General features: G+C 51.6%; 3 protein-coding genes across 5 annotated transcripts in view; 1 reads left to right on the top strand and 2 right to left on the bottom strand.

Annotated features, from left to right (window-relative positions):
• The window catches only part of LOC115503992 (zinc finger protein 75D-like), a 46045-nt gene extending 41088 nt beyond the window's left edge, over positions 1 to 4957 (bottom strand). The window contains 6 exon segments of the mRNA XM_030300586.1: positions 368 to 494; positions 770 to 861; positions 1492 to 1519; positions 1522 to 1659; positions 2822 to 3340; positions 4922 to 4957. Of these exon segments, the coding sequence (XP_030156446.1) occupies positions 368 to 494; positions 770 to 861; positions 1492 to 1519; positions 1522 to 1659; positions 2822 to 3229 (793 nt within the window). The 5' untranslated portion in view covers positions 3230 to 3340; positions 4922 to 4957.
• Positions 4958 to 6911: 1954 nt separating this feature from the next.
• Positions 6912 to 23362, bottom strand: ZNF263 (zinc finger protein 263). Of its 3 annotated transcripts, XM_030300590.1 has the most exons (7): positions 22711 to 23185; positions 21646 to 21826; positions 21110 to 21183; positions 20705 to 20831; positions 18723 to 18839; positions 8355 to 8465; positions 6912 to 8266 (listed from the first exon to the last, which is right to left on the bottom strand). In XM_030300590.1, the coding sequence occupies exons 1-7, from the start codon at positions 23095 to 23097 to the stop codon at positions 8181 to 8183; spliced, it is 1083 nt and encodes a 360-aa protein (XP_030156450.1). In that variant the 5' UTR covers positions 23098 to 23185; the 3' UTR covers positions 6912 to 8180. The 3 variants fall into 3 exon arrangements, with proteins under 3 accessions (XP_030156450.1, XP_030156449.1, XP_030156447.1); XM_030300589.1 differs by lacking the exons at positions 6912 to 8266; positions 8355 to 8465 and adding an exon at positions 16167 to 18230 and having other exon boundaries at positions 22711 to 23362; XM_030300587.1 differs by lacking the exons at positions 6912 to 8266; positions 8355 to 8465; positions 21110 to 21183; positions 21646 to 21826 and adding an exon at positions 16167 to 18230.
• TIGD7 (tigger transposable element derived 7) lies at positions 8459 to 10577 on the top strand. Its single transcript, XM_030300591.1, has one exon. It carries the CDS (start codon positions 8762 to 8764, stop codon positions 10406 to 10408), a length of 1647 nt encoding a protein of 548 aa, XP_030156451.1. The 5' UTR covers positions 8459 to 8761; the 3' UTR covers positions 10409 to 10577.
• Positions 23363 to 23923: the final 561 nt, after the last annotated feature.

Raw genomic sequence — 23923 nt, 5'->3', positions numbered from 1 at the left:
GAGCCCGAGGACATGGATACATCAGTAGTACGGCAAGAGAACAAGATCAGAGTAAAGGATGAACACAAATGTTCTGGCCTCAAGTACTGGGTGAGTAGTGTTGCTCTTTACGAAGATGGGAAAGACAAAAGAAAAGCAGCTTAGGAGAGACGGCAGGGAGCAATCACGGATTTTAGGGTAAGGAAGGAGCATATGCATTTGGAAAAGGCTCTCCAGGTGATCTGAATATGCCTTTCCCTGCTCACACCATCTAGTTGAGAAACAACCGGTTACTGGAACACAGCCTCTCACTGAAGTCCGTTCCTAGTAAGCCAGGAACATGACAGACTACTCAACTTCTACCCAACGGGAGAGGGAGATTCTTTACCTAGAGAGATGACAGTCTCATAGTTTTCCCGCATTACATCATTGTAGAGGGCCTTCTGAGTGGGATCCAGTAACTCCCATTCTTCCTGGGAAAAATACATGGCCACTTCTTCAAATGTCAACAAGCTCTAAAGAAGAGAATGGGCTTCAGCTCAGTACTTGCCACTAGAGAAGCAGCCCTACCATCTGGCCCATGGTAGACCCTGGGCACTCAGCGAATTAACAGCATTTGATATTTTTTAAAGTGAGAGGGTGAAAAGAAAAAGGGCAATAGATCAGCAACAGACTCGGAGGTGCTCATTTTCACAGGGAGAACGCTGGGGCTAACATGCCTGTGAGCTGGGCAGTGTGGGTCATGGGCCCGGGGAGAGGCAGCCCTCAAGGGCTGGACTGCACAGCTCACCTGGGACTCAGGCAAGGCGAGCTCAGGTGCCACTGTCCAGTCTTTGGTGTTTGTCTTCTCAGAAAAGGCTAAGATCTGGTGAACAGGCACAGCTGTGGGTGGAAAAGAGCCAGGGGAAATCTCTCTTGCTTCCGTCTATAAACATCCTCAGCTCATTTCTAAAATACAGATGATCCCGATTCTTTCAGCAGAGACAGGACACCCTTGCAAGTATATGTGGTGCCCTGGAGTGGTCTCATCATCATATACAAGAGCTAAGTATCTACCGGCCACTAGAATAGGTTCCTCAGCCTTCAAGAATGAATAAACGTAAGAAAAACCTTTTTTCCCCTCTCACGGTGTAAATTGTCTCACTTAGGCAAAGTTAAACATATTTGAAAATGAAGTACTCAAGATATCCGGTGTACAATAGATCTATTTTTTTTTAGCATTTATTTGTCTCCTGGTACAAAAGTGTGTTCGTATCCTACCATCGCTTTCTAAAGAACAGAGTATTTGGTGTTATTACCAGGGTTCTGTAGTCTGGATGTTTCTGTATCCTGGGCCAACCCCCAAATTCACCCACAGCTGGTGCTCTACTGCCATCTAGGGGACATCGTAATTGCTACGTGGCTGAATCCGCCCATCCACATAGCTGGGCACCCAGAAAATGCTCACAATGTTCTGGTTCAATAAACTCTTATCATAGATCCCAATAAGGGAATTATCATGATGTGCCTTACCCCTCTCACATACAGGCTCAGATTCTTTAATGAGTAATTCCCGCTCAGCTGTTCTTGCAAACCTTGGTATGTATTCCAGAATTCTTCATCCTGGGCCAGGCCCACTGGCTGGGACTCTGCGGTTTCTCTCAAGAGCACTGCCTCCTTTCCCAGCTCTTGGATGGCAACCTAGAAATAATCCCCACCTCTGTTACCACAAAAGTTATTTTTGGTTTTGGGGTTGATTGTAGAAGGAGGAAAAAGTGAAGAGTCCAGATGGTAGAAGATACACAACACTAAAGGAAATGACAAAAAGGCTTAAAGAAATAACTGGCGACCAATTTTTCAAAAAGAATTCTCCACAAAATGTGGCAATATTGGGATAAAAGGAAAAGAAATGTGGCTCACGCTAGCCCTCCACCACAGCAGGCCCCACCCCTCTAAACACAGTGCAACTCAGACTACATAGGCCACCTGTTATCATGCTACTCTGACAGACCTTCTCTCTTGACTTTGATCCCTGCTTAATGTTTTTCTGTCTTCTCATTCTCTCAAAAGATTAAAGAACAAAGAAAACTGTCTCATCAACCAGATTATCCCCATGGCCAGGAAAGGCTTTCAGAGAATGGGGGACGAAATGGGAAAAGAGAGGAGAAGAGAGTTTGGCTCCAACCTACCTCCAGATGATTTCTGGCACCACACATATGCCTGCCTGTGTCTTCTTCCCAGTTGGCCTGACGCCAGCTGGTGTTCTGCCGCGTGGCTAAGAACACACCCTGGATTCCCACGAACCAGCAGAACCAAAGACCAACTGCGGAGGGCGCCGTGGAGGCTCTCTCATTTGAATCAGAGGGCAATATGCCTCAATGTCTCTCTCCTCTCAGCTACTCTGCTAGGATTTCCAAATCCGTTTCCCTTTTTTCTGCCTCCTTTTCTCTCCCTTTGCACTCTTCCTTCGTTGTTTGGGTTTTCCTTCTCTTTACTATCTCCACTCAACTTTTCGTTTCTAAGTGTTCTCCCTTTTTCAGGTCCTCCCCTTCCTCTCCAACTCCTTATTTCCTTTTATTCATTTGTAACTCAAAACCCATGTCCTTGGGCAAGCCATACCAGGCTTATGACTCTCCATTCACCCTGGCTCTATAGATCACAAATGCAGTCGTTCTGGAAGGCCAGGAAAGTATCTGTGAAACCTGAGACTACTGCTGTGGGTCTGTGGTTTCAGGCTTTGCCTCAGTTGTCCTAAAGGAACAATGGAACAGTGACCTAATTCACCTTATTTCTCAATGAAGTGCCCCCACCCAAATCCACTTTCACCAATTTCATCACGGGAATCAGGAATCTTTCTTCTCACCCTATTCCTCGTTTGACCAGATTCCCTCTCCAAGTGTTCTACCAGGGTCACGGCCTCCTCAATGCTTTGTAGATGGTCCTTCCTTATGCGGCTCTGGGTGTCCGTGGGCAGAATGGTCACAAACTGTTCTAGCACAAGCAGTTCCAGGATCTGCTCTTTTGAGTGGATCTCAGGCCTCAGCCACTGACGACATAATTCCTGAAGCTGGCCAACAACTTCACGAGGTCCGGGGGCGTCATGATAGTGGAAGTTCCGGAAGTGCTCGCGCCAGCTTTCTGGACTGAGCCTGTCCGTTTGTGGGGTATACTTCTTAATGTGACTGGAACTCTCTATCTCAGGTCCCTTGCACTCCCACAGAGCCCTGATCTGAGGGCTCAAACAGTCAGCCACCTTCAGATCTACCATCATTACTCTGCTGTAGGAACAGTTTTACTCCTGTGTTGGACACCCCGCCAGCACCACCTTTGGCAAACGAGGCCCAGTCAGCTCTGGAGCAAAATCAATAAAACGATCCTCGTCCTAGAGTAGTGAACAGAAAAAAGGTGCACGTCAGTGAGAGTGTCACAAGAACTTTGTTATCTCCTATTCATAACAATAGACAAATGAACAGAAAAATCCTGCCTTGCTTTCCCTTTAAAAAATCCACTGCCAAGGGCACCTGGGTGGCTCAGTCAATTAAGCCTCCAACTTCAGCTCAGGTCATCATCTCAAAGTTCTTGGGTCAGGCCCCCCCCCGTAGGGCTCTGTGCTGACAGCTCAGAGCCTGGAGCTTGCTTTGGATTCTGTGTCTCCAGCTCTCACTCTGTGCATGTGTTTCTCTCTCTCAAAAATAAATAAATATTAAAAAAATTTAAAAATCCACCGCCAGACCCTTTGTCTCCTATTATTCAGGTGAAATAAGGCACAGCTCGTTGAGAGACAAACGTCCACTGAGGGCTTGGCCTTCCTAAAAATGCTCACAATTCAGGAAAGGTTGGACAGTGAGAACACTTACAGCTTCTGGCTGCAAGGAGCTTGTCCAAAGATTTCACTCTCGTGCTTCCTACCCCACCTTCCCCATGCCAAGGGACCATTCGGGGAACATTCTGACTTTCTCTTCAATCTTAACGTGTCATCCCGGTCTCCTGTCTATAGTAAGGGGGTACAACCTCTCTCACCCTTCATGCTGTCGTGAAGATGGAAGCCCACAGTGCGTGGAACATTCCACCTTCTCAATTCCACGGTATGCCTACTGGCAGGAGACCTGGGACAGAGAAGCGACACCAGAGAAGGAAAGTAATTAGGGAAAAAGGAGCCTTAGCATCCCCCAATTAGGCAACTAGACGCTCAACACTCTCCTTCGGCACCTCTTTGCAAGAACTGTCAAAGGGCACCGTGCGCGCGATTCGTTCCTGCATTTTTAAATCTCTCCCTACTTCACCCAGAACAGTAACGGCGGACCTTTGCTTACAAAATGTTTATCCAAAGGCAAAGTCGTAAAAGAGGAGAGGAGGGGAGTTGGGGGTGAGGAGGGTGACCCTTCAGCCCACCTGCCCTTTCTTCCACGGTCACTGAGACCTCCGGGCGAGGCTGAGCACAGTCTCGGGAGCCTCGCTTTCCCTGAGCGATCCCGCGGGAACGGCACCCAAATTCGTCCCGGAAGCCACGGTACTCCCCCGTGGCCGGCTCCCGGCTGCCCAGCATGCTCAGCAGGCACGAGGACGCTGCCCAAGCTCGGCACCCGCAGAAGCAGCCGTCTCCGAGGCTGCACCGCCCGGGTGCCCGGCGCCCGGTGACGCCGGCCCCCGAGGCGGGAAAGCCGGCTGCGCGCCCGCCCCGCGTCTGGACGCCCGGCCGGAAAGCCCGCGACCACAAGGCCCGCCCCGGTGACCGACGGGGTCCCAGCGCGGCCCCGGCACCGTCTGCGCAAGGGGGGACAGCGACGTGGCCTTCAGAGCCTGACGGCGGAGTTCCCCAAGACGGCCCGGCTGTCAGGCTCCCGCCGCCGGGCCCGCAAAGTGCCGCCGCCCTCGGACAATGGCTGTCTCGCCCCCGCCCGGCGCGCAGCGACCGGTGTCCCTCGGGAGCTCCGGGACCCACGCTCCCCCCGCCCCGGCTCACCTGCAGTCGCCGCCCTCCGCCCCGCGCCGCTCAGAGTTCGGGCCCCGAGGCACAGGCCAGACCTCAGCACACTCCCTCATGTCCCCTTCGCCGCCTGCCTCCCATTCGACCCCCTCGCGCTCAGCCTTCCTTAATCTTTGTTACTCTCTTTCCGTGGTATCATTTCTCCTATCATCCTCTCCTCGTTTTCCCCTTGTCCTCTCTCCTCTTCTTCTTCCTTGCCTCCCTTTCGCCCTGCGCGGCAAGAGTTAATGCTACCGAGTGTCCCGGCCCGCCGCGGCCTAGAGGGGCCTGTGCGCGGCTCGGCGAGCGGCTGTCGCCGCCTCGCGTCGCCGCTCCGGGAGGGCGCCCTCCCGGCGAGGGTGGCCGCCCCTGCGCGCGCGGGGTCCCCGGCCTTCCCGGGGCTTCCGTCCGGGTCACGATCGGCGGCCCCCAGAGGGCTCGTCCCTTTTCTGGGCCGCGCGTCCCCCACGACGATTACGTTTCCTCGTGAGGTAGGTTTCAGCCTGTGAAACGGGATCCATGTGTATAGTTGTCCCTGACCGGGAAATGGAGGCGCGGCTCGGCCGGGGCCCCACAGGTGACCGACCAGAGCCCCTAGGCTGGGATTTGGGGCCCCTGCGGTCCTGGCTCCCGCCTGTCCGCTACGGCATGCTCCCCGGAGGCTGGGAACCCCCTTTTCATCTGGCCTCCCCCGCAGTCTCTGCCAGAGTTGCCTGGGTAAAATGGGCATTCGTTCCACGGAGAGTTCGGAGTTCGTGAATCCCACCTTTCAGGATCGCAGTATTTCGAGGTGTCGCTGTCTCCTAATCATCGGGGTTCTTGTAGTGTCAGCCTTCACCAGGCAGCGGGTTACTTACTAGGCGCACGACGTGCAGCCGGCGGTAGAGTCCGCAGGACCAGGTCTGTGATGCACGGAGTCTGGCCGAAAGACTGAGGCACTTTCGCGACCATCACTAGCTAGGAAGAGGGAGCCCTGAGCTGAGCGCTGCGGGATTCCAAGAAGTGGAAGTTGACCCGTGGTTGGGGAAATGGTAAAAGAAACGGGAAAAGGCTTGAGGGATCTGCCCGCCCCGGGGAGTGGGGCCACATCCACACAGAGAGGGAAAGGGAAGAGAGAGCAAAGCCTGGAAAGCTGGGAAAGATTGGGGTGTGAGAAGATCGGCAGTACCTTTTCACTAAGTGTGACTGGGCTGCATTTGGAGGAGACTTGCCTCAGAAAAGGAGTTCTCGTGGACCTGCCGCGGAGTGCCTAGCACGGGAGTGGGGCGATGGCACTGAATAAAGTAACTCCCGGAGCATCCCCGCAGGCTCTCCGAGGGAGCTTCTTTCCGGGGCACTTCGTCTTGGAAGGAACGTTAAGGTGGGAATGAAAATGGGAGATCAGGTCCAGGCCATTATGTTAGTGGTGCTTTCAGATGGAATCGGGAGCCGCTCTCTGATCCTTTTTGTGTGAGAGAAAAGGATTCAACACAGGCGGTAAGAAAAAGCATCTAAGTCACTGGAATGTTTCAAAGCGGGTTCATTTCCTTGGAATCTGAGTCAGGTTGGGACTTAATTTTTTTCAAAAGCAATTATTCTTCCCAGGCTTCCAGAACCCGTGGACAGCTCTGCTCTTGGTATTGAGATCCTGCCCATCAGGCCCAAGGCTGAGCATATAATGGAACTTATTAAAGTGAACAAGTGAAGTTGTGCTGGCGGTGCCCTTGCACAGTATTCGCAGGTGTGGTTCATATCATGGGTACGGAGTTGGTTGGGGAAGCTGGGGAGAAAAAGTGGGGAAAGAGATCCTGTGAAGCAGGAAGAGGAAACAAGGCACAAACTGGTGAATAGTGAACGAGGACCAGTAATGATTTTTGTAGTTTGGAGTCTGGGACCAACGTTGCCCACTCTTGCTGCGTAGCAGACCAAAGTCCCCTGAGATTCTCCTTGTGAAACCACATTCCCCTGTCAGTGCACCACCTGAAAAATGATGAGTGGGCAGCGATGGCTGCAAATACATACACTTTATTCTGAGATACCACACAAGTGCCGTAGTGGGCTGAATGGTTTTGCTGGGTGACTGGCTGGAGTTAATAATGCTGCTACTGGCTAAAAAGTTCTCTTTTTTCTCTTTCAATTTATAATAGCTATGGATGAATAGCTCCCTTACTTATAGCTGCCTTTTAGAAAGTTGCTTGATCTTAGTCTGCATTGGCCTCCACACCGATAACAGTCCTATTCTCTCATGATCCTCTCAGTGCTCCACAAACCAGTTGTCATTTCTCGCAACAAATGTTAGCAGATAACTAGCGGCCTGGACTCTCCTGGGTTTCTAGATGAGAAGCTTGTGATAATTCTTTGTGGTTGAAGAATGAACGAAAGCCAGTCGGCCTGTGCCGTATAGGAGAGGAAAAATGACTGAAATGCCAATCATTTTTCTCATTTCTCTGACATGCTTTTCTTTCTTCATAGCACCGGAAATGGATAAAAGTGGCAGTGTTTGTTACTTCTCATGAGTGTGTGTATCTGGAATGAAAACAATGAAATTAACCTAGAGTAGGACATTTGTAAGGACATGGAATGGCACTGGGCATCGCCAGGAGGACCTGCAAGGAATATTTGAGCTCGCAGAGCTACCAAAGACTTTGCCAGCAGAAGGATTTATAGGAGACAGTTGATCAGAAACACCATAGAGAAACCCTTTAAATTTCTTCAAGCAGGGGAAAAAGTGAGTATTCATTCACATTAAGCAAAATCTACAGTAAAGAGAAACCAAGTGAAGTCTCAAGTATAAAAAATCTGTTACTAAGCACCCTAATATAAATCTAGAGAAAGAAAGGAAAGGTCGAATCTTTTTTAAAAATTTTAACTATGGTATTTTTAAAACTTCTGGATTGATCTATAAGCAACGCCAGGATTCTGAAGCTTGATAATTCTGAAAATGGAGAAGCGCCATTGAAAAACAAAACTTGTGAGTATTCCAGATGTACACAAGGAAGGAGCTCTGAGAGTGGAAAAGTGCCACTCACCAGTTTTTACGTACTTGCAGATTGCCTTGGTGAACGTAGGAAGTTAAAACTCAGTCTCTGAGAATGCTGTATTGAATGTAATAAATGTTGGATTTCTTCACATGCACGACGGAACCTCCTAACTTTCTTGTCCGCCCAAAGATACTGTACAGCTGTTCGGGAATACCAGCTCTCCAGACATCCCAATGTCAGGATAGCTTGAAGTCTTTATCCGGGCGGACGCACTGCTGCCGTCCAGTGAGCACTACTTACAGAGCAACATGAGCGCCGCTTTCTTTTCTAGCAGTGAGGTAAAATCGGGTCGTCTTGGAAGGGGAGAAGCCACGCTGCATCTCTGCAACACAAGACTGCTCTGTCTTTGCGTCTGAGGTTTTCCCACACCCTTCTCGAGCACCACCAGCTTTTACGTAGACTTATCTCACCTGGGTCTGTCCTTGTGGCCTCACCTCGCCTCTCCTCCTGGTGTCTCCTCCTGTGTTGAGTCAGGGAGAGTATTCCGGTGTTCCTGTTATTCCTGACTGGTGCTGCTGTATCTATCAAGAAAGGAGGGTGGGGTTCCGAGAACTGATCACGGTCATTCTGAGAACGTGTTGCAGGAGCAGCAGCTCGATAGGGCTTTGACTGTGGTGGCTTTCTGAGTTCATAAGACCTTCTCTCTAGACTAGCACTTCAGTCATGAGCCTTTATCCCTTTTAGCCCGTTACCCCTCCGTACAAATGCCTGTGCCTTTGGGGGCTTTGAGCTAGTTGTTTTGCTTTTAATTTTTTCCAACTGTAAGGTTTTTTTCCCCTCCGTTCCTCCTGCTGGGTTGTTTGAAGTCAAATTCAGCATGAATAAAAGAGGGAAGTATACGACATTGAATTTGGAGGAGAAAATGAAGGTCCTCAGTAGGATTGAAGCTGGACGATCTCTAAAAAGTGTGATGGATGAATTTGGGATCAGTAAATCAACATTTTACGACATTAAAAAGAATAAGAAATTGATTTTGGACTTTGTACTGAAGCAGGACATGCCATTAGTAGGGGCTGAGAAGAGAAAGAGGACGACAGGAGCCAAATACGGCGATGTGGATGACGCAGTGTACATGTGGTACCAACAGAAACGCTCAGCTGGCGTCCCTGTTAGAGGTGTGGAGCTTCAGGCTGCCGCGGAGAGATTCGCACAGTGTTTTGGGCGCACGGACTTTAAAGCTAGCACCGGTTGGCTTTTTAGATTTCGAAACAGGCACGCAATTGGGAATCGAAAAGTATGCGGGGAACAAGTCCTAAATACAGCTTCTGAAAACGTTGAGCCATTCCGACAAAAACTCTACACGCTTATGCAAGAGGAGAAACTGAGTTTGGCTCAGCTGTACAGTGGGGGTGAGACTGACCTCTTTTGGAAGTCGATGCCAGAAAACATTCCAGCATGCAGAAAAGAGATCTGCCTGCCTGGACGGAAAATAAACAAAGAACGGTTGTCCGCTCTTTTATGTGCAAATGCGGACGGAACTCATAAGTTAAAGTCCATCATTATTGGCAAGTCAAAGCTGCCCAAAAGCGTGAAAGAGGACGCGAGTACATTACCTGTGATATATAAACCTAGTAAAGATGTCTGGTTTACCAGAGAATCGTTCTCAGACTGGTTCTTTCAAAACTTCGTTCCTGAGGTCAGGCATTTTCAAGTTAACGTTTTAAGATTCCATGAAGAGGACGTCAGGGCCTTGTTACTTCTAGACAGCTCTCCAGTTCACCCTTCCACTGAATCACTAACCAGTGAGGATGGCCGAATAAAGTGTGTGTTCTTTCCCCCTAACACTTCAACCTTGATTCAGCCAATGAATCAAGGTGTCATCTTGAGCTGCAAACGGCTTTATAGGTGGAAGCAGCTTGAAGAGAGTCTTGTCATTTTTGAAGAAAGTGATGATGAGCAAGAGAGAGGAGAAAAAGGAGTTTCCAAGATTAAAATCTACAACGTAAGAAGTGCAGTTTTTAACTGGGCCAAGAGTTGGGATGAAGTAAAACAAATCACCATAGCGAATGCGTGGGAAAATCTCCTTTACAAAAAGGAGCCCGAGTATGAATTTCAAGGCTTAGAAGATGGAGACGATGGAGAAATCCTTGAGAAATGTGGGGAGTTGGAAGCCACACTGGCCGATGAGAGGGTATGGTTAAATGGGGATGATGAAGAAAAGGGTCATCCCCCAAAAGCAAAAAGTGAAATTACAAAGGAAGTTCCTCAGAAAGGAAGAGGAGCCAAAGAGCAGACTTCCGGATTTAAGTTATCTGCTGTAAGAGAGAGTTTGGACCACCTACTTGACTTTGTTGATGTCACACCTGAGTTTCAGAGGTTCCATTTCACACTGAAAGAGATGCAACGAGAAATAGTAAAAAAGCAGTTCCAGAGTAGAATCCATTCTAGAATTGGTAGCTTTTGGAAACCTAGACCTCGTGTTATCAAGGATTCCTTCAATATGCCTTCAACCTCTAGTAATTAGGCTTTGTGTTTACAGATTTCTGTAGTTCTATGATGTTACACGATGTAGAATTGTTGTGAATCGTCATTGTGTTGATCAGCTGACCTCATTTTGCACAGCAATGCCCATTTATATATTGTTTCTAAAACATACGGTTTAAAAATAAATGTGTTTCTTTAAAGTATAAAAATATTCGTTAATCCATTTTTGCTTCTATTTTAGACAAGGATCTGCATAATAAGGAGTTTAGTGGTCCCAGATTATCTAAGGTGGAATGGATGGGAAAGCATTACATTCTGTCTCAGTCAGCACATATAACAAGGAAGGTATAGGCTATTTCTAGTTATTTTTAAAAAGACTAAAAAAGGAAAAAAAGAAAAATAGATTTGGTTTTTAGTTTAATGGTGTGACATGCTCTGCTTTCTTATATCTGTACCACCCATTTAGTGTTTCCGTCCTCTTATTGTGGAATTAGCTGATTAGAGAAGATATATATCTATATAGATATATCTATATAGATATATATGATGAAAAGCACCCAACTTCTATCAACTAATGATAGTTTAACATTTTGGTATATTTTACGTATTTAAAAAATAGGCACATTACATTGTAAATACAATTTTATATCTTTTTGTCTGAACACACTTTAGGCCTAGGCGTTAATAATACATTAGTGTTTGTTCTAAGCCTGGGGTAGAATGGATTGTGGAGGAAGTTGATGGGAAGGTCCGGTGAGCTTACTGTACCGCTTTTTAGTTCCTTTAAATTTAAGTGATGGCATCAAACGCCCCTCCCCCGTGGGTGATAAATTTCCAGAATAAGTGACCGGCAGTCACACCCTTTTGTAAATTATTCACTAATTCTGGAAACTTCACGTTGCCTTTGCATGCTGTGTACCGAGCCTGGTATTGGGCATCTAGACCTGAATTAGAAACAAACCGAAAAGGAGCACACCCGCGTCCGATGTGTAAGAGCTAAGAGGAGTATGAAGAGGGCTTTGTGAGTGCTTGGGTAAAAGGGGGAGCATCTGAGAGGGTCAAAAGTGTCACTTCTGAGCTGGGCTTTAAAGTTTAATGAGGGCAGGGGCGCCTGGGTGGCTCAGTCGGTTAAGCTTCGGATTTCGATTCAGGTCCTGATGTCGCAGCTAGTGAGTTCTCTACCACCACCACCCCCCCCACCCCCCCCCACCCCCCCCACCCCCCCCACCCCCGCCAAGTCGGGCTCTGTGCTGACAGCTCCGAGCCTGGAGCCTGTTTCAGATTCTGGGTCTCCCTCTCTCTCTCTGCCCCTCCTCCCACTCGCGCCGTCTCTCTTTCTCTCAAAAATAAATAAACATTTAAAAATAAAGTTTAGTGAGGGCGGTGGCAGGGCAGTCCCGGCAAAGGGTAGCATGAGCTCAGGCTCTTCGATGTGAGCGCGTCTCTGGGAAGCTGCAAGGTCCCTGGATGATTGCCCTAGGGGCAGCTGGCAGAGAAGAGCAGGAAAGACAGGTCCGGGGCAGATTTTCAATGCCCTTCGGGGTCATCCTATGATTTTAGACTTCCTTCTGGGCCCGCATGAAATCGGTTCTCCTGTAAACCTAAACGGCTTACCTTTTGACTCCACTTGTCCCTTTCCAATGTTCGGTCCCGGCCCGGCTGCCATCACCCCCTGCCTGGACAACTGCACCCGTCTCTAGTCTCTCTGCCCTCGTTTCTTGTCCCGTCCCCATCCTTTCTCAGCCGGTAGCCAGGGCGCGCGAACTGAAACCAGCGAGGCCTAAGGCCCTACTTGGGCTTCCCACCGCATTTAAGCAACGACGCCTCGCCTCGGGGCAGCCGGCAGGCCCGCCCTTCCCGGCGCCGGCACCTCCCCTTTCCCCGCGGCCACACCACCCAGGTCTGCGGTCGCCCCGCTGCCGGACCGCGGGAGCCGCGCCCGCCGCACACCTGACATGCGCACGCACACCTGAGAGACCGGGGAAGTTTCGGGAGTGCGGTAGCGCCGCCGGTGTCCGCTGGGGAGGAGGGAGAGAGAAACCCTGCGGCCACTGGACCCGGCCCGGCCCTGGGAGCCGAGACCCAGCGGGGGAGCGGGGGTGGGGAGCGGCGCAGCGGCAGAGCGCCCGCCTGCGGGCCACAGCGGCCGGGACGGAGACGGGCTGCGGGAGGAGAGCGCCCCCGAGGGAAGGGCGCAGCCAGGAGCCGCCACAGAGTGTCCGCCGGCGGGCCAGAGCGGCCGGGGCGAAGGGGGTGGGCGCGAGCGGAGGCGCGGCCCGGCGCAGCCGCGGAGCGACTGCCGGCGAGCTAGAGGGGCGCGCGCCCGCTGCCTCCGGGGCGCGGTCACGGGCCCCAGGGCGAGAGCCGAGCGGCCCCAGAGCTTGGGCGCGGGGCGACGAAGGGTCTGTCGGGACCCGGCCGCCGAGCGCCCGCCCGGTCGGCACGGATACCGCCCCCCCCCCTCCCGGCCCCGCGCGGGAGCGGTCCTCGAGGGGACCACTCCGGCGGGGGGTTCTAGGGGCGCCGCGTCCCTTCCCCGAGGCGCGACCGGGCTGGGCTTTTGCCCAACTAGGAAGGGACTTAAGTCTTTGCCTCTGGAAGTAACGTTTTCAGGATCAGAGCTCCTCCGAGAAACTCAGGCACTTCACCGCTGTTCCGGTGGCCGGGGTAGGCTTCCTAAACTTGAGCTGGCCCCCTCCCAGAAGAGCCGGCGGGGGGGGGGGGGGTTGGGGGGGGCGGCTCAAGGCAGCTTCACCGTCAGAGGTAGGGACTCACACGGCGGTTCTAGCACGTTTTCCTGCCTTGAGGGCAGGTGGGGATGGAGAGGCAACACGACTCCACATTGTGTCCAAAAACATACCAGGGTTTCATTTTCTTTCCCTTCCCCTTTTTGCCTGGGGAAATCAGACCTGGAGCAGGTTTGGATCCCGGTGTGTTCCCAGTTTTGACTTCTGACTATAGCTTCTGGGACAGCTAAATTGAGGATGTTAACTGGAAGATTTGACCGAAGTTCTTGGTGGTCTGAGGGATTTTTCAATCAACCATTTTGTCATTGTTGAATATACCTCGGCCATTCCCACTGCCTCCTAACTGCATACATCAGGCAGCACACAGCTCCTCTGGGTAAAAATTACACATCAGAAAAAGTTATCAGTCTCCCTTTCAAGAATGGGAGTCCATTCTTAAATCTAGAAGTGTTGGCAAGCTGGATCGAAGGCTGAAAGGATAAATGCGCTAATATTTTTTGTAATGAATGCACTTTTGCTTTAATTCATCTTGATATCTTTGAGCTCCTGACACCCAAAGACATAGTCTACTAGCAGGTAATAAATTTGCTACTTGTGTCTTGAAACACACATTAAGAACTTTTTTACCTTAGTTGTTTCAAACGCTTGTGAGATATTTTCAAAAATTAGAAGTCTTAAAAGCAGTGGAGGGGACTTTGCACTTTCCAAATCCTATCAGTTGACAGTGTGATGATTCACATAGTAAACTCTTCTTAAAAGGGCTGGGAGTACAAAACCTGGAAGTTCAGATTACGATATTGAGACCCATCAATTTCTTTACTGCAATAAAAACTCTTAGTGATTTCCAAGGAGTTTTTCTGGGGGAAAAAAAATGTTTAGGGTTTCACTGTTTCCAGTCTCTGGCCTTACAAGCTTTGTCCTCAGTGGCGTGTGGCCTGCTGCTTTGTTGTTGCTTTACAGCGTGAGCAAGCAAGAGAGCACGTGTGTGTGAGCAGGGCAGAGGGGGAGAGAATCTAGCAGGTTCCATGCTCAGAGCAGAGCCTGACGTGGAGCTGGGTCCCACAACTCTGGGATCACGACCTGAGCTGAAATCAAGAGGCCGAACCACCCAGGCACCCCTGGCCTGCTGCTCTTAACCTGCTTCTTGCCAGGCCTTTTCAGTGCTTAAAATGTGGTACTGATCCTCCACCCAGGAGCCCTTCTGCTAGTTTGTACCCATACGGGCTGAGGGAGCAAGGGTCTCTGTTGCCCCTGGGTCAGTCCTCCCATTATCCTAAGAACCAGTTTGGAGACTGTTCTGGTTTCTTTTTCAAGGACTAGTGGGTAAGAGTCTAAATGTAAAATATGTGTGTGCAACATAAAACATGAATATAAAAAGCACACACTTGGCCATCCCCTTGCAGTGACCTCACGGGAGCCTATGCGGAGGACCTCTGACCTGCTGTGATACAACCACAAGGAAAGAAATCATCAATCCCGCCTCGCAGTTAACAGACTGCTCCCTGAAATTTCTGCCAGCAGGTCTTACGTTGGTAGTAGTGCAGGGGGCTTAGAAGAGTCTTGCCAGGATTATCTGCCCACAGATGACGTGAATAAACGAGCACTTTCTATGTGCCAGATGCTGAGCTCAATGTTTTACATGCCATATTCTGTGAGATCATCTCATTAAAACAGACAACACCTCTGCTTGTGAATTTGTTGGAAGGGGAGCTAGCCTGGAGGCTGGGACTTGGGACTTTTCCTGTTGGAAAATCTTTTTAGTGCCAGGAGTAAACTCCTGGGGGCCCTCACTGCTCTAGCCTGACGCTTCAGTGCTCCCAGTAGGCGCAACAGCAGGTGGACCACGTCGGAAGGTCTGCATGGGTGATATTACGGGAGAGAGGGGTGAAAGGGAGAGGTGCTTTCCATTCTCGTGAGACTGACAATCCATGTAAATGGCAACCTCGGCTTTTTTCTTTTGACAGAGTGTGCAGTGGGTACGTGTCTCGGGGCGGGGGGGGGGGGGGCAGAGGGACAGGGAGAGGATCTTAAGCAGGCTCCCTGACCCACGACTCTGGGATCATGACCTGCCCCGAAATCACAAGTGTTGGACACTTAACCGACTCAGCCACCCAGGCACCCCAGTTGCAGTCTTAACCAGAGAGACTGCTTCGTAACATCAACCTGACATCACCCACCCAATTTCATGCCATCAGCAGCCCAGCAGCCCTGTCCTGCTCTTACAAGGGTCCTAAATTAAGCTCTCCAATCTTCATACTCTCCCCTGCCCCTCAACCCCTGCATTATCCCTGCCCTCTTGTGGAGAAAGGAGGAGAAATAACAAACAAAGATTTTTAAAAATCAGCTCAGGAAACGAAGGAAAAACTCCCACTAAGCTGAGGCAGGGCCGAGACAAGGCTGATACGGAAATGCGGGAAAGGGGTAGGCAGGGTTGCTTCCCTCGCTTAAAATCGATAAATTTGGTAGCCAGTTGCCAGGTAATGTTCCATCTTCCTCTCCCAGAAAACAGTTAGCGATCTTCCTCCAGGGCCAAGTCCTGAGAGGTTTTCCTACTCCTAGACTACTGGTATTCTACCTCTTTCTTATGACAACACACTCCTAGAATTCCCCGTTCTGAAACAGAATGCTTCCCCTAAAAAAAAAAAATGTGCCCTCCCCTGTATCTTCCCTCCATCAATGGGCATTAATTCACTTATATGCAGGCCGGAAGAGCCAGATTTTCCTTCAGCTTCATCACAAGAAAGTAAACACTCCCAACAAAGAATCAAGACAATTTTACTGCTGTCCACCACAGAAAGGAAAGAAACCTCTAGAAGACCCTTATGACCCCAAACAGCTACCAGGCGTGACCCTTTGTTACCACAAAGTGGTCCTCACCTGGAGCCCGGCCAGGGCCACACCCCACCTCATCTGTCCTCGGCCAACCTCATCGGAACCTTCTTTGACCAACCCAGGAAGACCGAAAAGCAGGTCCTCTAGCCAAAGCAGACAGGAGACAAGTCAACACTGGTGGCCAAGACAAAGGTCCTCAAAGAAGAGTCACACACTTTCTTATTTCCTGAAGACATTTATTACCGTCCAAACATATTTTCAACAAGGAAAAGCAAGATCCCTCATCTCCCCACGATCCACACTTGCAAAGCCTCCCAGGGAACCCATCTTTCGTGGAACCCTCTGAAGACTCCAGAGCTCTGTTTCTTTCTTGGACAGAGGGGGGATTGAGTCTTAATCTCTGCAAGGGTGAACTAATCCACAGTCTGGCTTCCTCTGCCGACACCTGTGCCGAACTGCGAACTCCTTCTCACCACCTCCCTCAGGTCTCTGGTTCCTTTTTGCCTGAGGTGACGTTTTACATGCCTGGCCTGGGCGTCGGGCACTCCGGTCAGAGTGGCGCTGTGGTGACGGCCCCAGACTGCCCCGGCTTCCCAGCCAGGGCTCTCAGGGAGCCGCAACCTCACCAACCAGTCTTCTGTTGCCTTGAGCTGGTTTCCAGAACGCTCCGCCCTTCTTTTGTCCCAAGGGCCTCAGGAGGCCAAGTGCCCCTGCTGAACATTCCAAGTGAGGAAGCAGTATCAGAAAATCACATGGATCCCCCAAAGTTGCTGGGACGGACAATGGACACGGTAAGGCACCCAAGTCACAACCTGCCTAAGTATACCAAGGCAGTCAGTGTGCCCTGGGACATGAGACTTCACAGAGGACTCTGTCCGGAGCAGGTCACCTCAAAGACTTGACACCCTCAGGAGTTCGGACAGAATTGCATTCTAGTTCTATGCTAAGCCTTTGCTGCCCCTGCACCTCCCTCACAGTGACCCCCACCTTGATCCTCTTTATAGTAATTACCTTAAAAATAGATGATTTGGTCGGCTGGGCAAAGAATACCAGCTCTTAACAGGACCCTCTGAGTAGGCCACCTTCTCTGGGCCAAAAAGAAATGCCGCTGTTTCTATCCCGTGTGAGTTCTCTGGTGACTCATAAGGCGTGAACTCCGAGAAAAGCTCTCTCCACATTCAGAACATTTATAGGGTCTCTCTCCCGTATGGGTTCTCAGGTGACGAATGCGATTGGAGCTGTGAGAAAAACTGTCTCCACACTCATGACAGGTATAGGGTTTCTCTCCCGTGTGAATTCTCTGGTGCCTGATTAAGTTGGATCTATGAGAGAAGTTTTCCCCGCAAAGGTTACACTTATACGGCTTCTCCCCCGTGTGTGTTCTCTGATGTCTGGTGAGGTGCATGCCCTGCCGGAAGCTTTTCCCACAGGTCAAACATTCGAAGAGTTTTTTCTCTGCCTTGTGGGTTCCATGGTTGCTAAGAAAGAGGGTGCTGCCACTCACTGCTTCCCCACACTCCGAGAAGGGGTAAAGCCTCTCTTTCTCGTGAGTTCTTTCATGTATGACGAGGTGCGAACTGCGGGAGAAACTTTTCCCACACTCGGCACACTTATAAGGTCTCTCCCCCGTGTGAATCCTTTGGTGCCTAAGGAGGTTGGAACTATGAGCAAAGATCTCCCCACACTCGGGGCACTTGTAGGGCTTCTCGCCTGTGTGCGTCCTCTGGTGCCTGTGAAGGTTTGAGTTGCAAGAGAAGCTTTTTCCACATACGTTACATTGGTAGGGTTTCTCCCCCGTGTGGGTGCGCTGATGGCGAGTCAGGTGGGTATTCTGACTGAAGCTCTTTCCACATTCCAGGCACTTATGCGCCTCCTCTCCCAAGTGTGCTCTGTGTAGTGACAGAAAGTGTGGGTTCCCACCAAAGATTTCGCCACACTCCACACCCACACACAGTCTCTCTGCCGCATGTATTCTCTGGTGCCTAATTAGGTTCGAGTTGTTAGAGAAATTTTTGCCACACAAGGGACATAAGTGGAGCTTCTTCGGCTGCGATTCCTTCGGTCGCCCCTGTTCTCTGCAACTTGTGGCCCCCACTAAGGACGGCTCCATCCCTTCCTCTGGGGGAGGCTCCCAGTGCCCTTCTGCCCTGTCCCGAGGCCTTCCCTGCTCAGGACTCCAGGGCACCTCCCCTCTGGCCTGGCCAGGCAGCAGCGCCTGCGGGTGGGCGCTCTCGGGGGAAAGGGACTGAGCACTTTCTTCCTGGTTCTCAAACTTCTCTTCTCCTGGCAGAGCGAGAGAAACCAAACCCCTACATTATTCCTACACGAGACAAAAGGAAATCCCACAGATCTGCTCCTCCAGACGTCTGTAGGGCAGACATCCAGAAAGGCTGGTTCTATCTCAGTTTCCCATTTTCCCCATGTAGGTAAAATACCCTAGAGAGGATAAAAGGTGGGGCCGTCGCAAAGGAACAGAGCTCAGACCAGTCCCGAACTCGCTTGTACAGGCCCCCGACTCCCTCTACAACTGAGCCTCTGGCTTCTGCCCTGTGGAAATGGGTGGGTTGGAGCAAGGCTGGGACTGGGGCGGGCCCCAGGAGCGAGTGCCCCCTCACACTGGGCACCGTGGGATGGAAATGGGCAGTGGGGGCGACGGGAAGCAACGCATCTTCCTGGCAGCGGTGGTGGGCTAGCCCTCCGTCCCAGTCCTTGAGGGCTTCCCTCCCAACAGTGGGAGTCTAGCTGGGCAGGCTGCTCACCTCCATTCCTTCTTACCTGGAGCTGGGCCTCTGGGACTCAGGCCTTCCTTGCAAGTCTGAACACTGGGATCCCATGGCTTTCCTCCTTGTTCCACCTGGGTACTTAGGGCCTCCCGACTGGGAACCTGAGCCTCTGTTCACAATGAAAGAAACAGAAGTCTGTCACCACTTCCTCTACCAGGCAGAAGAAAACAAAGATAATCTTGGCCCCCTACGCTTAGGGGACATATCCACACAAGGCACACGGAGTCTGACAGTAGTAAGTCTGACAATACACTAAACTGTTCACAGTGGTTATCTCCAGAGAAAGAAGTTGGAGGAGGGGGACTATGACTTTTTTTTCTTGTTACGCTTTTGTAGTACTTGGGATATTTTGGAGTGAGAATATACACTTTTGTAATTAAAACAACCAAACATGATTAGAGGTGATCAGTTCTTGAGAATTAGTTTAATATTATAAAAGAGCCCCAATTCTCACAGATAAATATAAACTAGAACTACGTTCCACAAGACAACTCCAGGATAAAATATAACGTGGTGGGCCATCAGAAAGGAATCTGGGGCTCTGAGATGACCCGGAGGTTAAAGCCTAGGAGCACCATTCCTGTGCGATGCTAAAACTAAAACCTCACACCAATCCCAACAAACTCGGACTTTAAACAGTTTAGTTCCAAGAACTCGTGACCCCAACTTCTCTTCCCAAGAAGCACTGAGAGCTAGGCTCAGCTCAGGGCACCAAACCATGGCCTGGTGATGGACAGCCTGGAGAAGGTCCCAGTGAAGGGAACCAAACCCAGCGATGACCCCTATGCAGAGTTACTGCAAGTGAACTGATAACTGTGCCTCTTTTACAAAGACCAGATGTATGAAAACAAAGTGTGACTCTTTTTCTACCAGGTGTCAGTATGGCTACAATCGTAACATACACAGAATCGCTGTTATTTAAGACTTCCCACAACTTTCGGGGCGCCTGGGTGGCTCAGTCGGTTAAGCGTCCGACTTCAGCTCAGGTCATGATCTCACAGATCGTGAGTTCGAGCCCCGTGTCAGGCTCTGTGCTGACAGCTCAGAGCCTGGAGCCTGCTTCGGATTCTGTGTCTCCCTCTCTCTCTGCCCCTCTCCTGCTCATGCTGTCTCTCTCGGTCTCAAAAATAAATAAAAGCATTAAAACGAATCAAAAAAAAAAAAAAGACTTCCCAAAACGTTTTAATGTAAGAATTTTCATACATCCAACGTTGAAGGAATTACACAGTGTCTGTATACACTCTACCTAGATCCAACTGTCATTTGTCATATTTCATAGGCATCATTTTTAATCTCTGCATAACAGTTTAACACATAGATACATCTTATTTATCCCATTATATACGTGTGTGTGTGTGTATATATATATATATATATATAATATATGTATATATTATATATATATATAAAAATTTTCAAATTCCCAAAAGGCCTCCCCACTCCTTCCTGAATTTTTAAGGGCTGGGATAGCTGCTGAGCTGGAATGTTGATGCCAGTGCCCCCCGAAAGGTGGAGAAGGGCCTAGGAATACTAACGAAGCATAGAAAATATGAGTGAGACCAGAAGAATAAGCATCTCAAAATCGCAAGGCATCAAGAATGGAGAGTGTGTGCGATGGGGGGTGGAGTGGGGGAGGCTGAACGGAGAGTGTGTGCGATGGAGGGGTGGGGGAGGCTGAACGGAGAGTGTGTGTGACGGGGGGCGGGGGGGGGGGCTGTCAGCGGATTTGATTTGTTCTGCCCCGGGAAGTCCACTAAAACTCAGAGTCCCTGCCTTTGGCTCTGGCGGCTGGGGGCCGTAAGTTTGCCAACTGTGCCAACCGCCAGATATTTAACGGATCCTCATCCGGGGTGCTTTAGAGAAAGGGAGGTCTTCTGGCAAAACTCAGAACCTATGTCCAGGAAGTGAGTGGCGAAGGGACAGGCCACGGGTCAGAAAGGGCTGAGTCTTCGTGCCTGGAAAAAAAGTCCTTACCCAGTGAGTCCACATTCTCATAACTCTCCTGCACCGTGTCCCTGGAGAGGGCCCTCTTACTAGGATCCTGATGCCCCCACTCCTCCTGGGAGATGTACATAGCCACGTCCTCTAAGCTCTCAGGCAACTGAAAGAGCACAAGATCTCCTTTAGCCCCTGAGGCACCAAGAACAATTCAAGCAGAGTCACGAGTTACAGGGGCAAAACCCAGGGTGCCAAGGACACACTTCATGGGGGAGGAGGGTGCAGGCCCACAAGTGGGGTGTGGAGGAAATAAAGAAGGCGGGGAGGCGGCGCGTGGTGAGGGACAAAGGACCCTCTCCAAGAGGCAAAAAAGACCCTGTCCCCACAAGAACAACTGGGGGGAGGGGTGCTGGGGGGAGACAACGAGAACTTCCACATCACCTGGGGCCCAGTCATTTCCTTGTCTTCCATGTTTCCTTCAGCAGGAAAGAGAGAAAGCCAGGGAGCAGACAATGCTGAAGGTGACAGAAATCATGATGAGAAAGGCATCTGTAATTCTCGGGAGCCCGAGGATTATTACAACACGGTATCCGTTCCCCAACACCCAGTCTCCGCTCAGGATCGAACAAGGAGCAAAAGGCGGCAACGGAGGCGTCATAAAGCGATATCCAAAATGGCGGAGGTGGGCAAAGAGCACCAGGCAACTTCCCCGCCGGCCTGCAGCAGTCAAGCCCTCAATCGTTCAAAGCTCGAAATGTCTCTGTTCTGCATACACAGGGGCTTACTTAAGGATCCCCCCGCCCCCGCTCCCATCCCCCAAAGAACCCAGACCACCATTTTTGGGTCTTTGACTCCACGCCTGGGAACCCTGAGGTCAGAAATTCCCTCACCTAGGCGGTGCTACTCCACCTGCTGGTGTCAGGGAACGACCCGGAAGCCCCTCCTCCCTCCCCCCAGCCCAGGTAACTGTTCCTCACCCCTCTCCTTTACAGCCTGGGGGTCCCTTTTGGGGCTGGGGCCTAGCAGCTCCTGCAGCCTGGGGCCAGGGCTTCGCTCAGTCTCCATTGGCTCCAGCTTGAAGCTCGGTGACTCTCGTGCTGTTTCCAGAGGCAAAGGCTCCTCCAAGAGCACTTCTGTTCCCCGCCTATGGTTTGTGACCTGGGAACCAACCCACATCACTCATCATCATAACAGGGCCCGAGAGGAAGGGAGGTCAGTACAGAATTCTGAGGGCAAGCCTTCAACGGAGAACTACCGGCGATCCCTTTGGGTCCAGCAAGAGAGAAGGATGGTTTCCACTTAAGGCTTTTCTGATCCCATGAGTGCTGGAGAACATCGGAGCGGAAGATGTCCGCTCCCGGGGCACACCTTCCCCACACAGCTCTCTGACACACCTGACTCCCTCCTGCCTCCTCCCCCTGCCCCCACTGTATGTACAGGCTTCCATTCCTCACTTCAGGGTAAGTTCAACTTGACCGACCCCGGGGACCAGTGCCCTCGGAGCCTCAGTGCCAGACCGTGTTTCTCAATCTACCGTTCACCCGACCGAGCTCCGCAGAGGGGACCGGGCTACTGAACCTAACCTGACAACAGCTAACAGCCGTGTAGCACTATTAGCCAGCAGTGGGGTCAAAACTACATGATACTCTCCCCGGAACCCTCAAAACAACCCTAGGAAGATGTTTTGTCATCCTCACTTTACTACGTGGCAAATCCGAAGCCTAAAGAAATTAAGTAATTTGCCCAAAGTCGCAAAACTGCTACAGACCAGAGTGAGGATGTGAACCCTGCGAATTAACTCCGGGGGGGTCACACGAGTGCACACCCCCCCTGCCTCCATGTGGAAAGAGGGCATTCTTCACTGCTGGTTCTGTCCTGCCGGGGAAAACCTGGAGAATGAATCTTCCTAACGAAACTATAAAAAGACCTCTTGCCCGTGTAAAGTCTACTCAGGGCACCAAGTCCATAGGTATGGAGAACAGGGCGGCCGCGATGTCCTAGTCCTCGGGGCCAAACGAACCGAAGACAGCTCTCTCTCTCACCTGAAGTCTCAGTCTCCCAAGCTCTCTCTGCATGCCCTCCACAAGGGTGACCGCTTCCTCGCCGCTCTCCGGATGCAGCTCCTGCACCCTGCTCTGGATCTCCTGGGGCAGGATGGTCAGGAACTGCTCCAGGACCAGCAGCTCCAGGATTTGCTCCTTAGTGCGCAGCTCCGGCCGGAGCCACTCATGGCAAAGCTCCTGGAGCCGGCTGAGGGCTTCCCGGGGCCCCGCGGCCTCTTGGAAGCGGAACCGTCTGAAGCGTAAGTGGGAGGCCTCAGGACTCGGTCCCGGATCTGGCGGCGGCAGCTCCTGGCTCCAGGCGCAGTCCTCCTCCAGTTTCACTATCAGGAGCCCTTCCCGGTCTTGGGAGCCCGGGCCCGACGCCATCCTCAGGCCCCTCCGGAGCACCTTGGCCCCGAAACCAGCTGCACCCGCCCGAGAAGGCTTCCCGGGCCCCGCGGAGCCCAGCCTCAGCCCGGGCGCAGCCGGCTCCGGTGCCTTGGCCTCAGCCGATCGCGGGCGCCGTCGCGTCGGCCCCCTATCCAGGAACCGGCAAGACCACCCCAGAGCAGGAGCTGAACACCGCGCTTTCACTCTCGTCTCCGACTCACGCAAGCCTAGGCGCTCGGCTTCACGCCGGAAGTCCCAGCGCGCTTAGGCGTCCACAGCCAACGGCGCAGGCTCAGGATCAACTTCCGGGCCACGATCTGCGAACTCTAGCGCCCATTGGGTCAGGTCTCGCCACAGACTTCACCGCCGACCAACCAGAGGGGAAGAGCTGTCTGCGGAGACGGGGCGAGCGACGGCCAATTGGAGACGAGAGGCAGGGCAGTTAAGTTTAGAGGAAAACATGCCTGAGGCGGGCGTGACCGGCTGACTACCGGATCAGAATTCCCAGAAAGCTTACTAAAGTGAAAACCCGAGCCACGCGAAATCCAGCGCGTCAGTGTCGGGGGGGGGGGGGGGGGGCAAACGACCCGAATTGTTAACAAGCTCTTCCCCCACAGACACGCTTGAGAATCACGGCCCGGTCATAACGGATTTAAAGGCAGTCCCCACCCGCTCTGGTTACTCGGGCTGCACGAGAGAGCCCCTCTGGCCCGGCGGCCTCAGAAGCACGCAAGCCAGGGCTCTCTCCGCCGCCTCTCGGCACCGGGTGGCCGGGAAGCGTGTAGACCGGCCCGGGTCAGCGTCTGTGCGGGGCTTGCCGGGA

The sequence above is a fragment of the Lynx canadensis genome, chromosome E3 (assembly GCF_007474595.2).
Source record: "Lynx canadensis isolate LIC74 chromosome E3, mLynCan4.pri.v2, whole genome shotgun sequence".
Classification (NCBI taxonomy): domain Eukaryota; kingdom Metazoa; phylum Chordata; class Mammalia; order Carnivora; family Felidae; genus Lynx; species Lynx canadensis.
This window is presented reverse-complemented; position numbering and strand designations above follow the sequence as displayed.

What these genes read in the sequence shown, in the direction of transcription:
- TIGD7 (XM_030300591.1), top strand. Translation starts at nt 8,762, where the DNA reads ATGAATAAAAGAGGGAAGTATACGACATTGAATTTGGAGGAGAAAATG.
- ZNF263 (XM_030300589.1), bottom strand. Translation starts at nt 23,097, where the DNA reads ATGGCGTCGGGCCCGGGCTCCCAAGACCGGGAAGGGCTCCTGATAGTG. An exon ending in AGGAAATGACTGGGCCCCAG is followed by an intron (nt 20,832 to 21,109) that starts GTGATGTGGAAG and finishes GTGCTCTTTCAG; the next exon opens with TTGCCTGAGAGCTTAGAGGA. An exon ending in TGAGAATGTGGACTCACTGG is followed by an intron (nt 18,840 to 20,704) that starts GTAAGGACTTTT and finishes CATTGTGAACAG; the next exon opens with AGGCTCAGGTTCCCAGTCGG.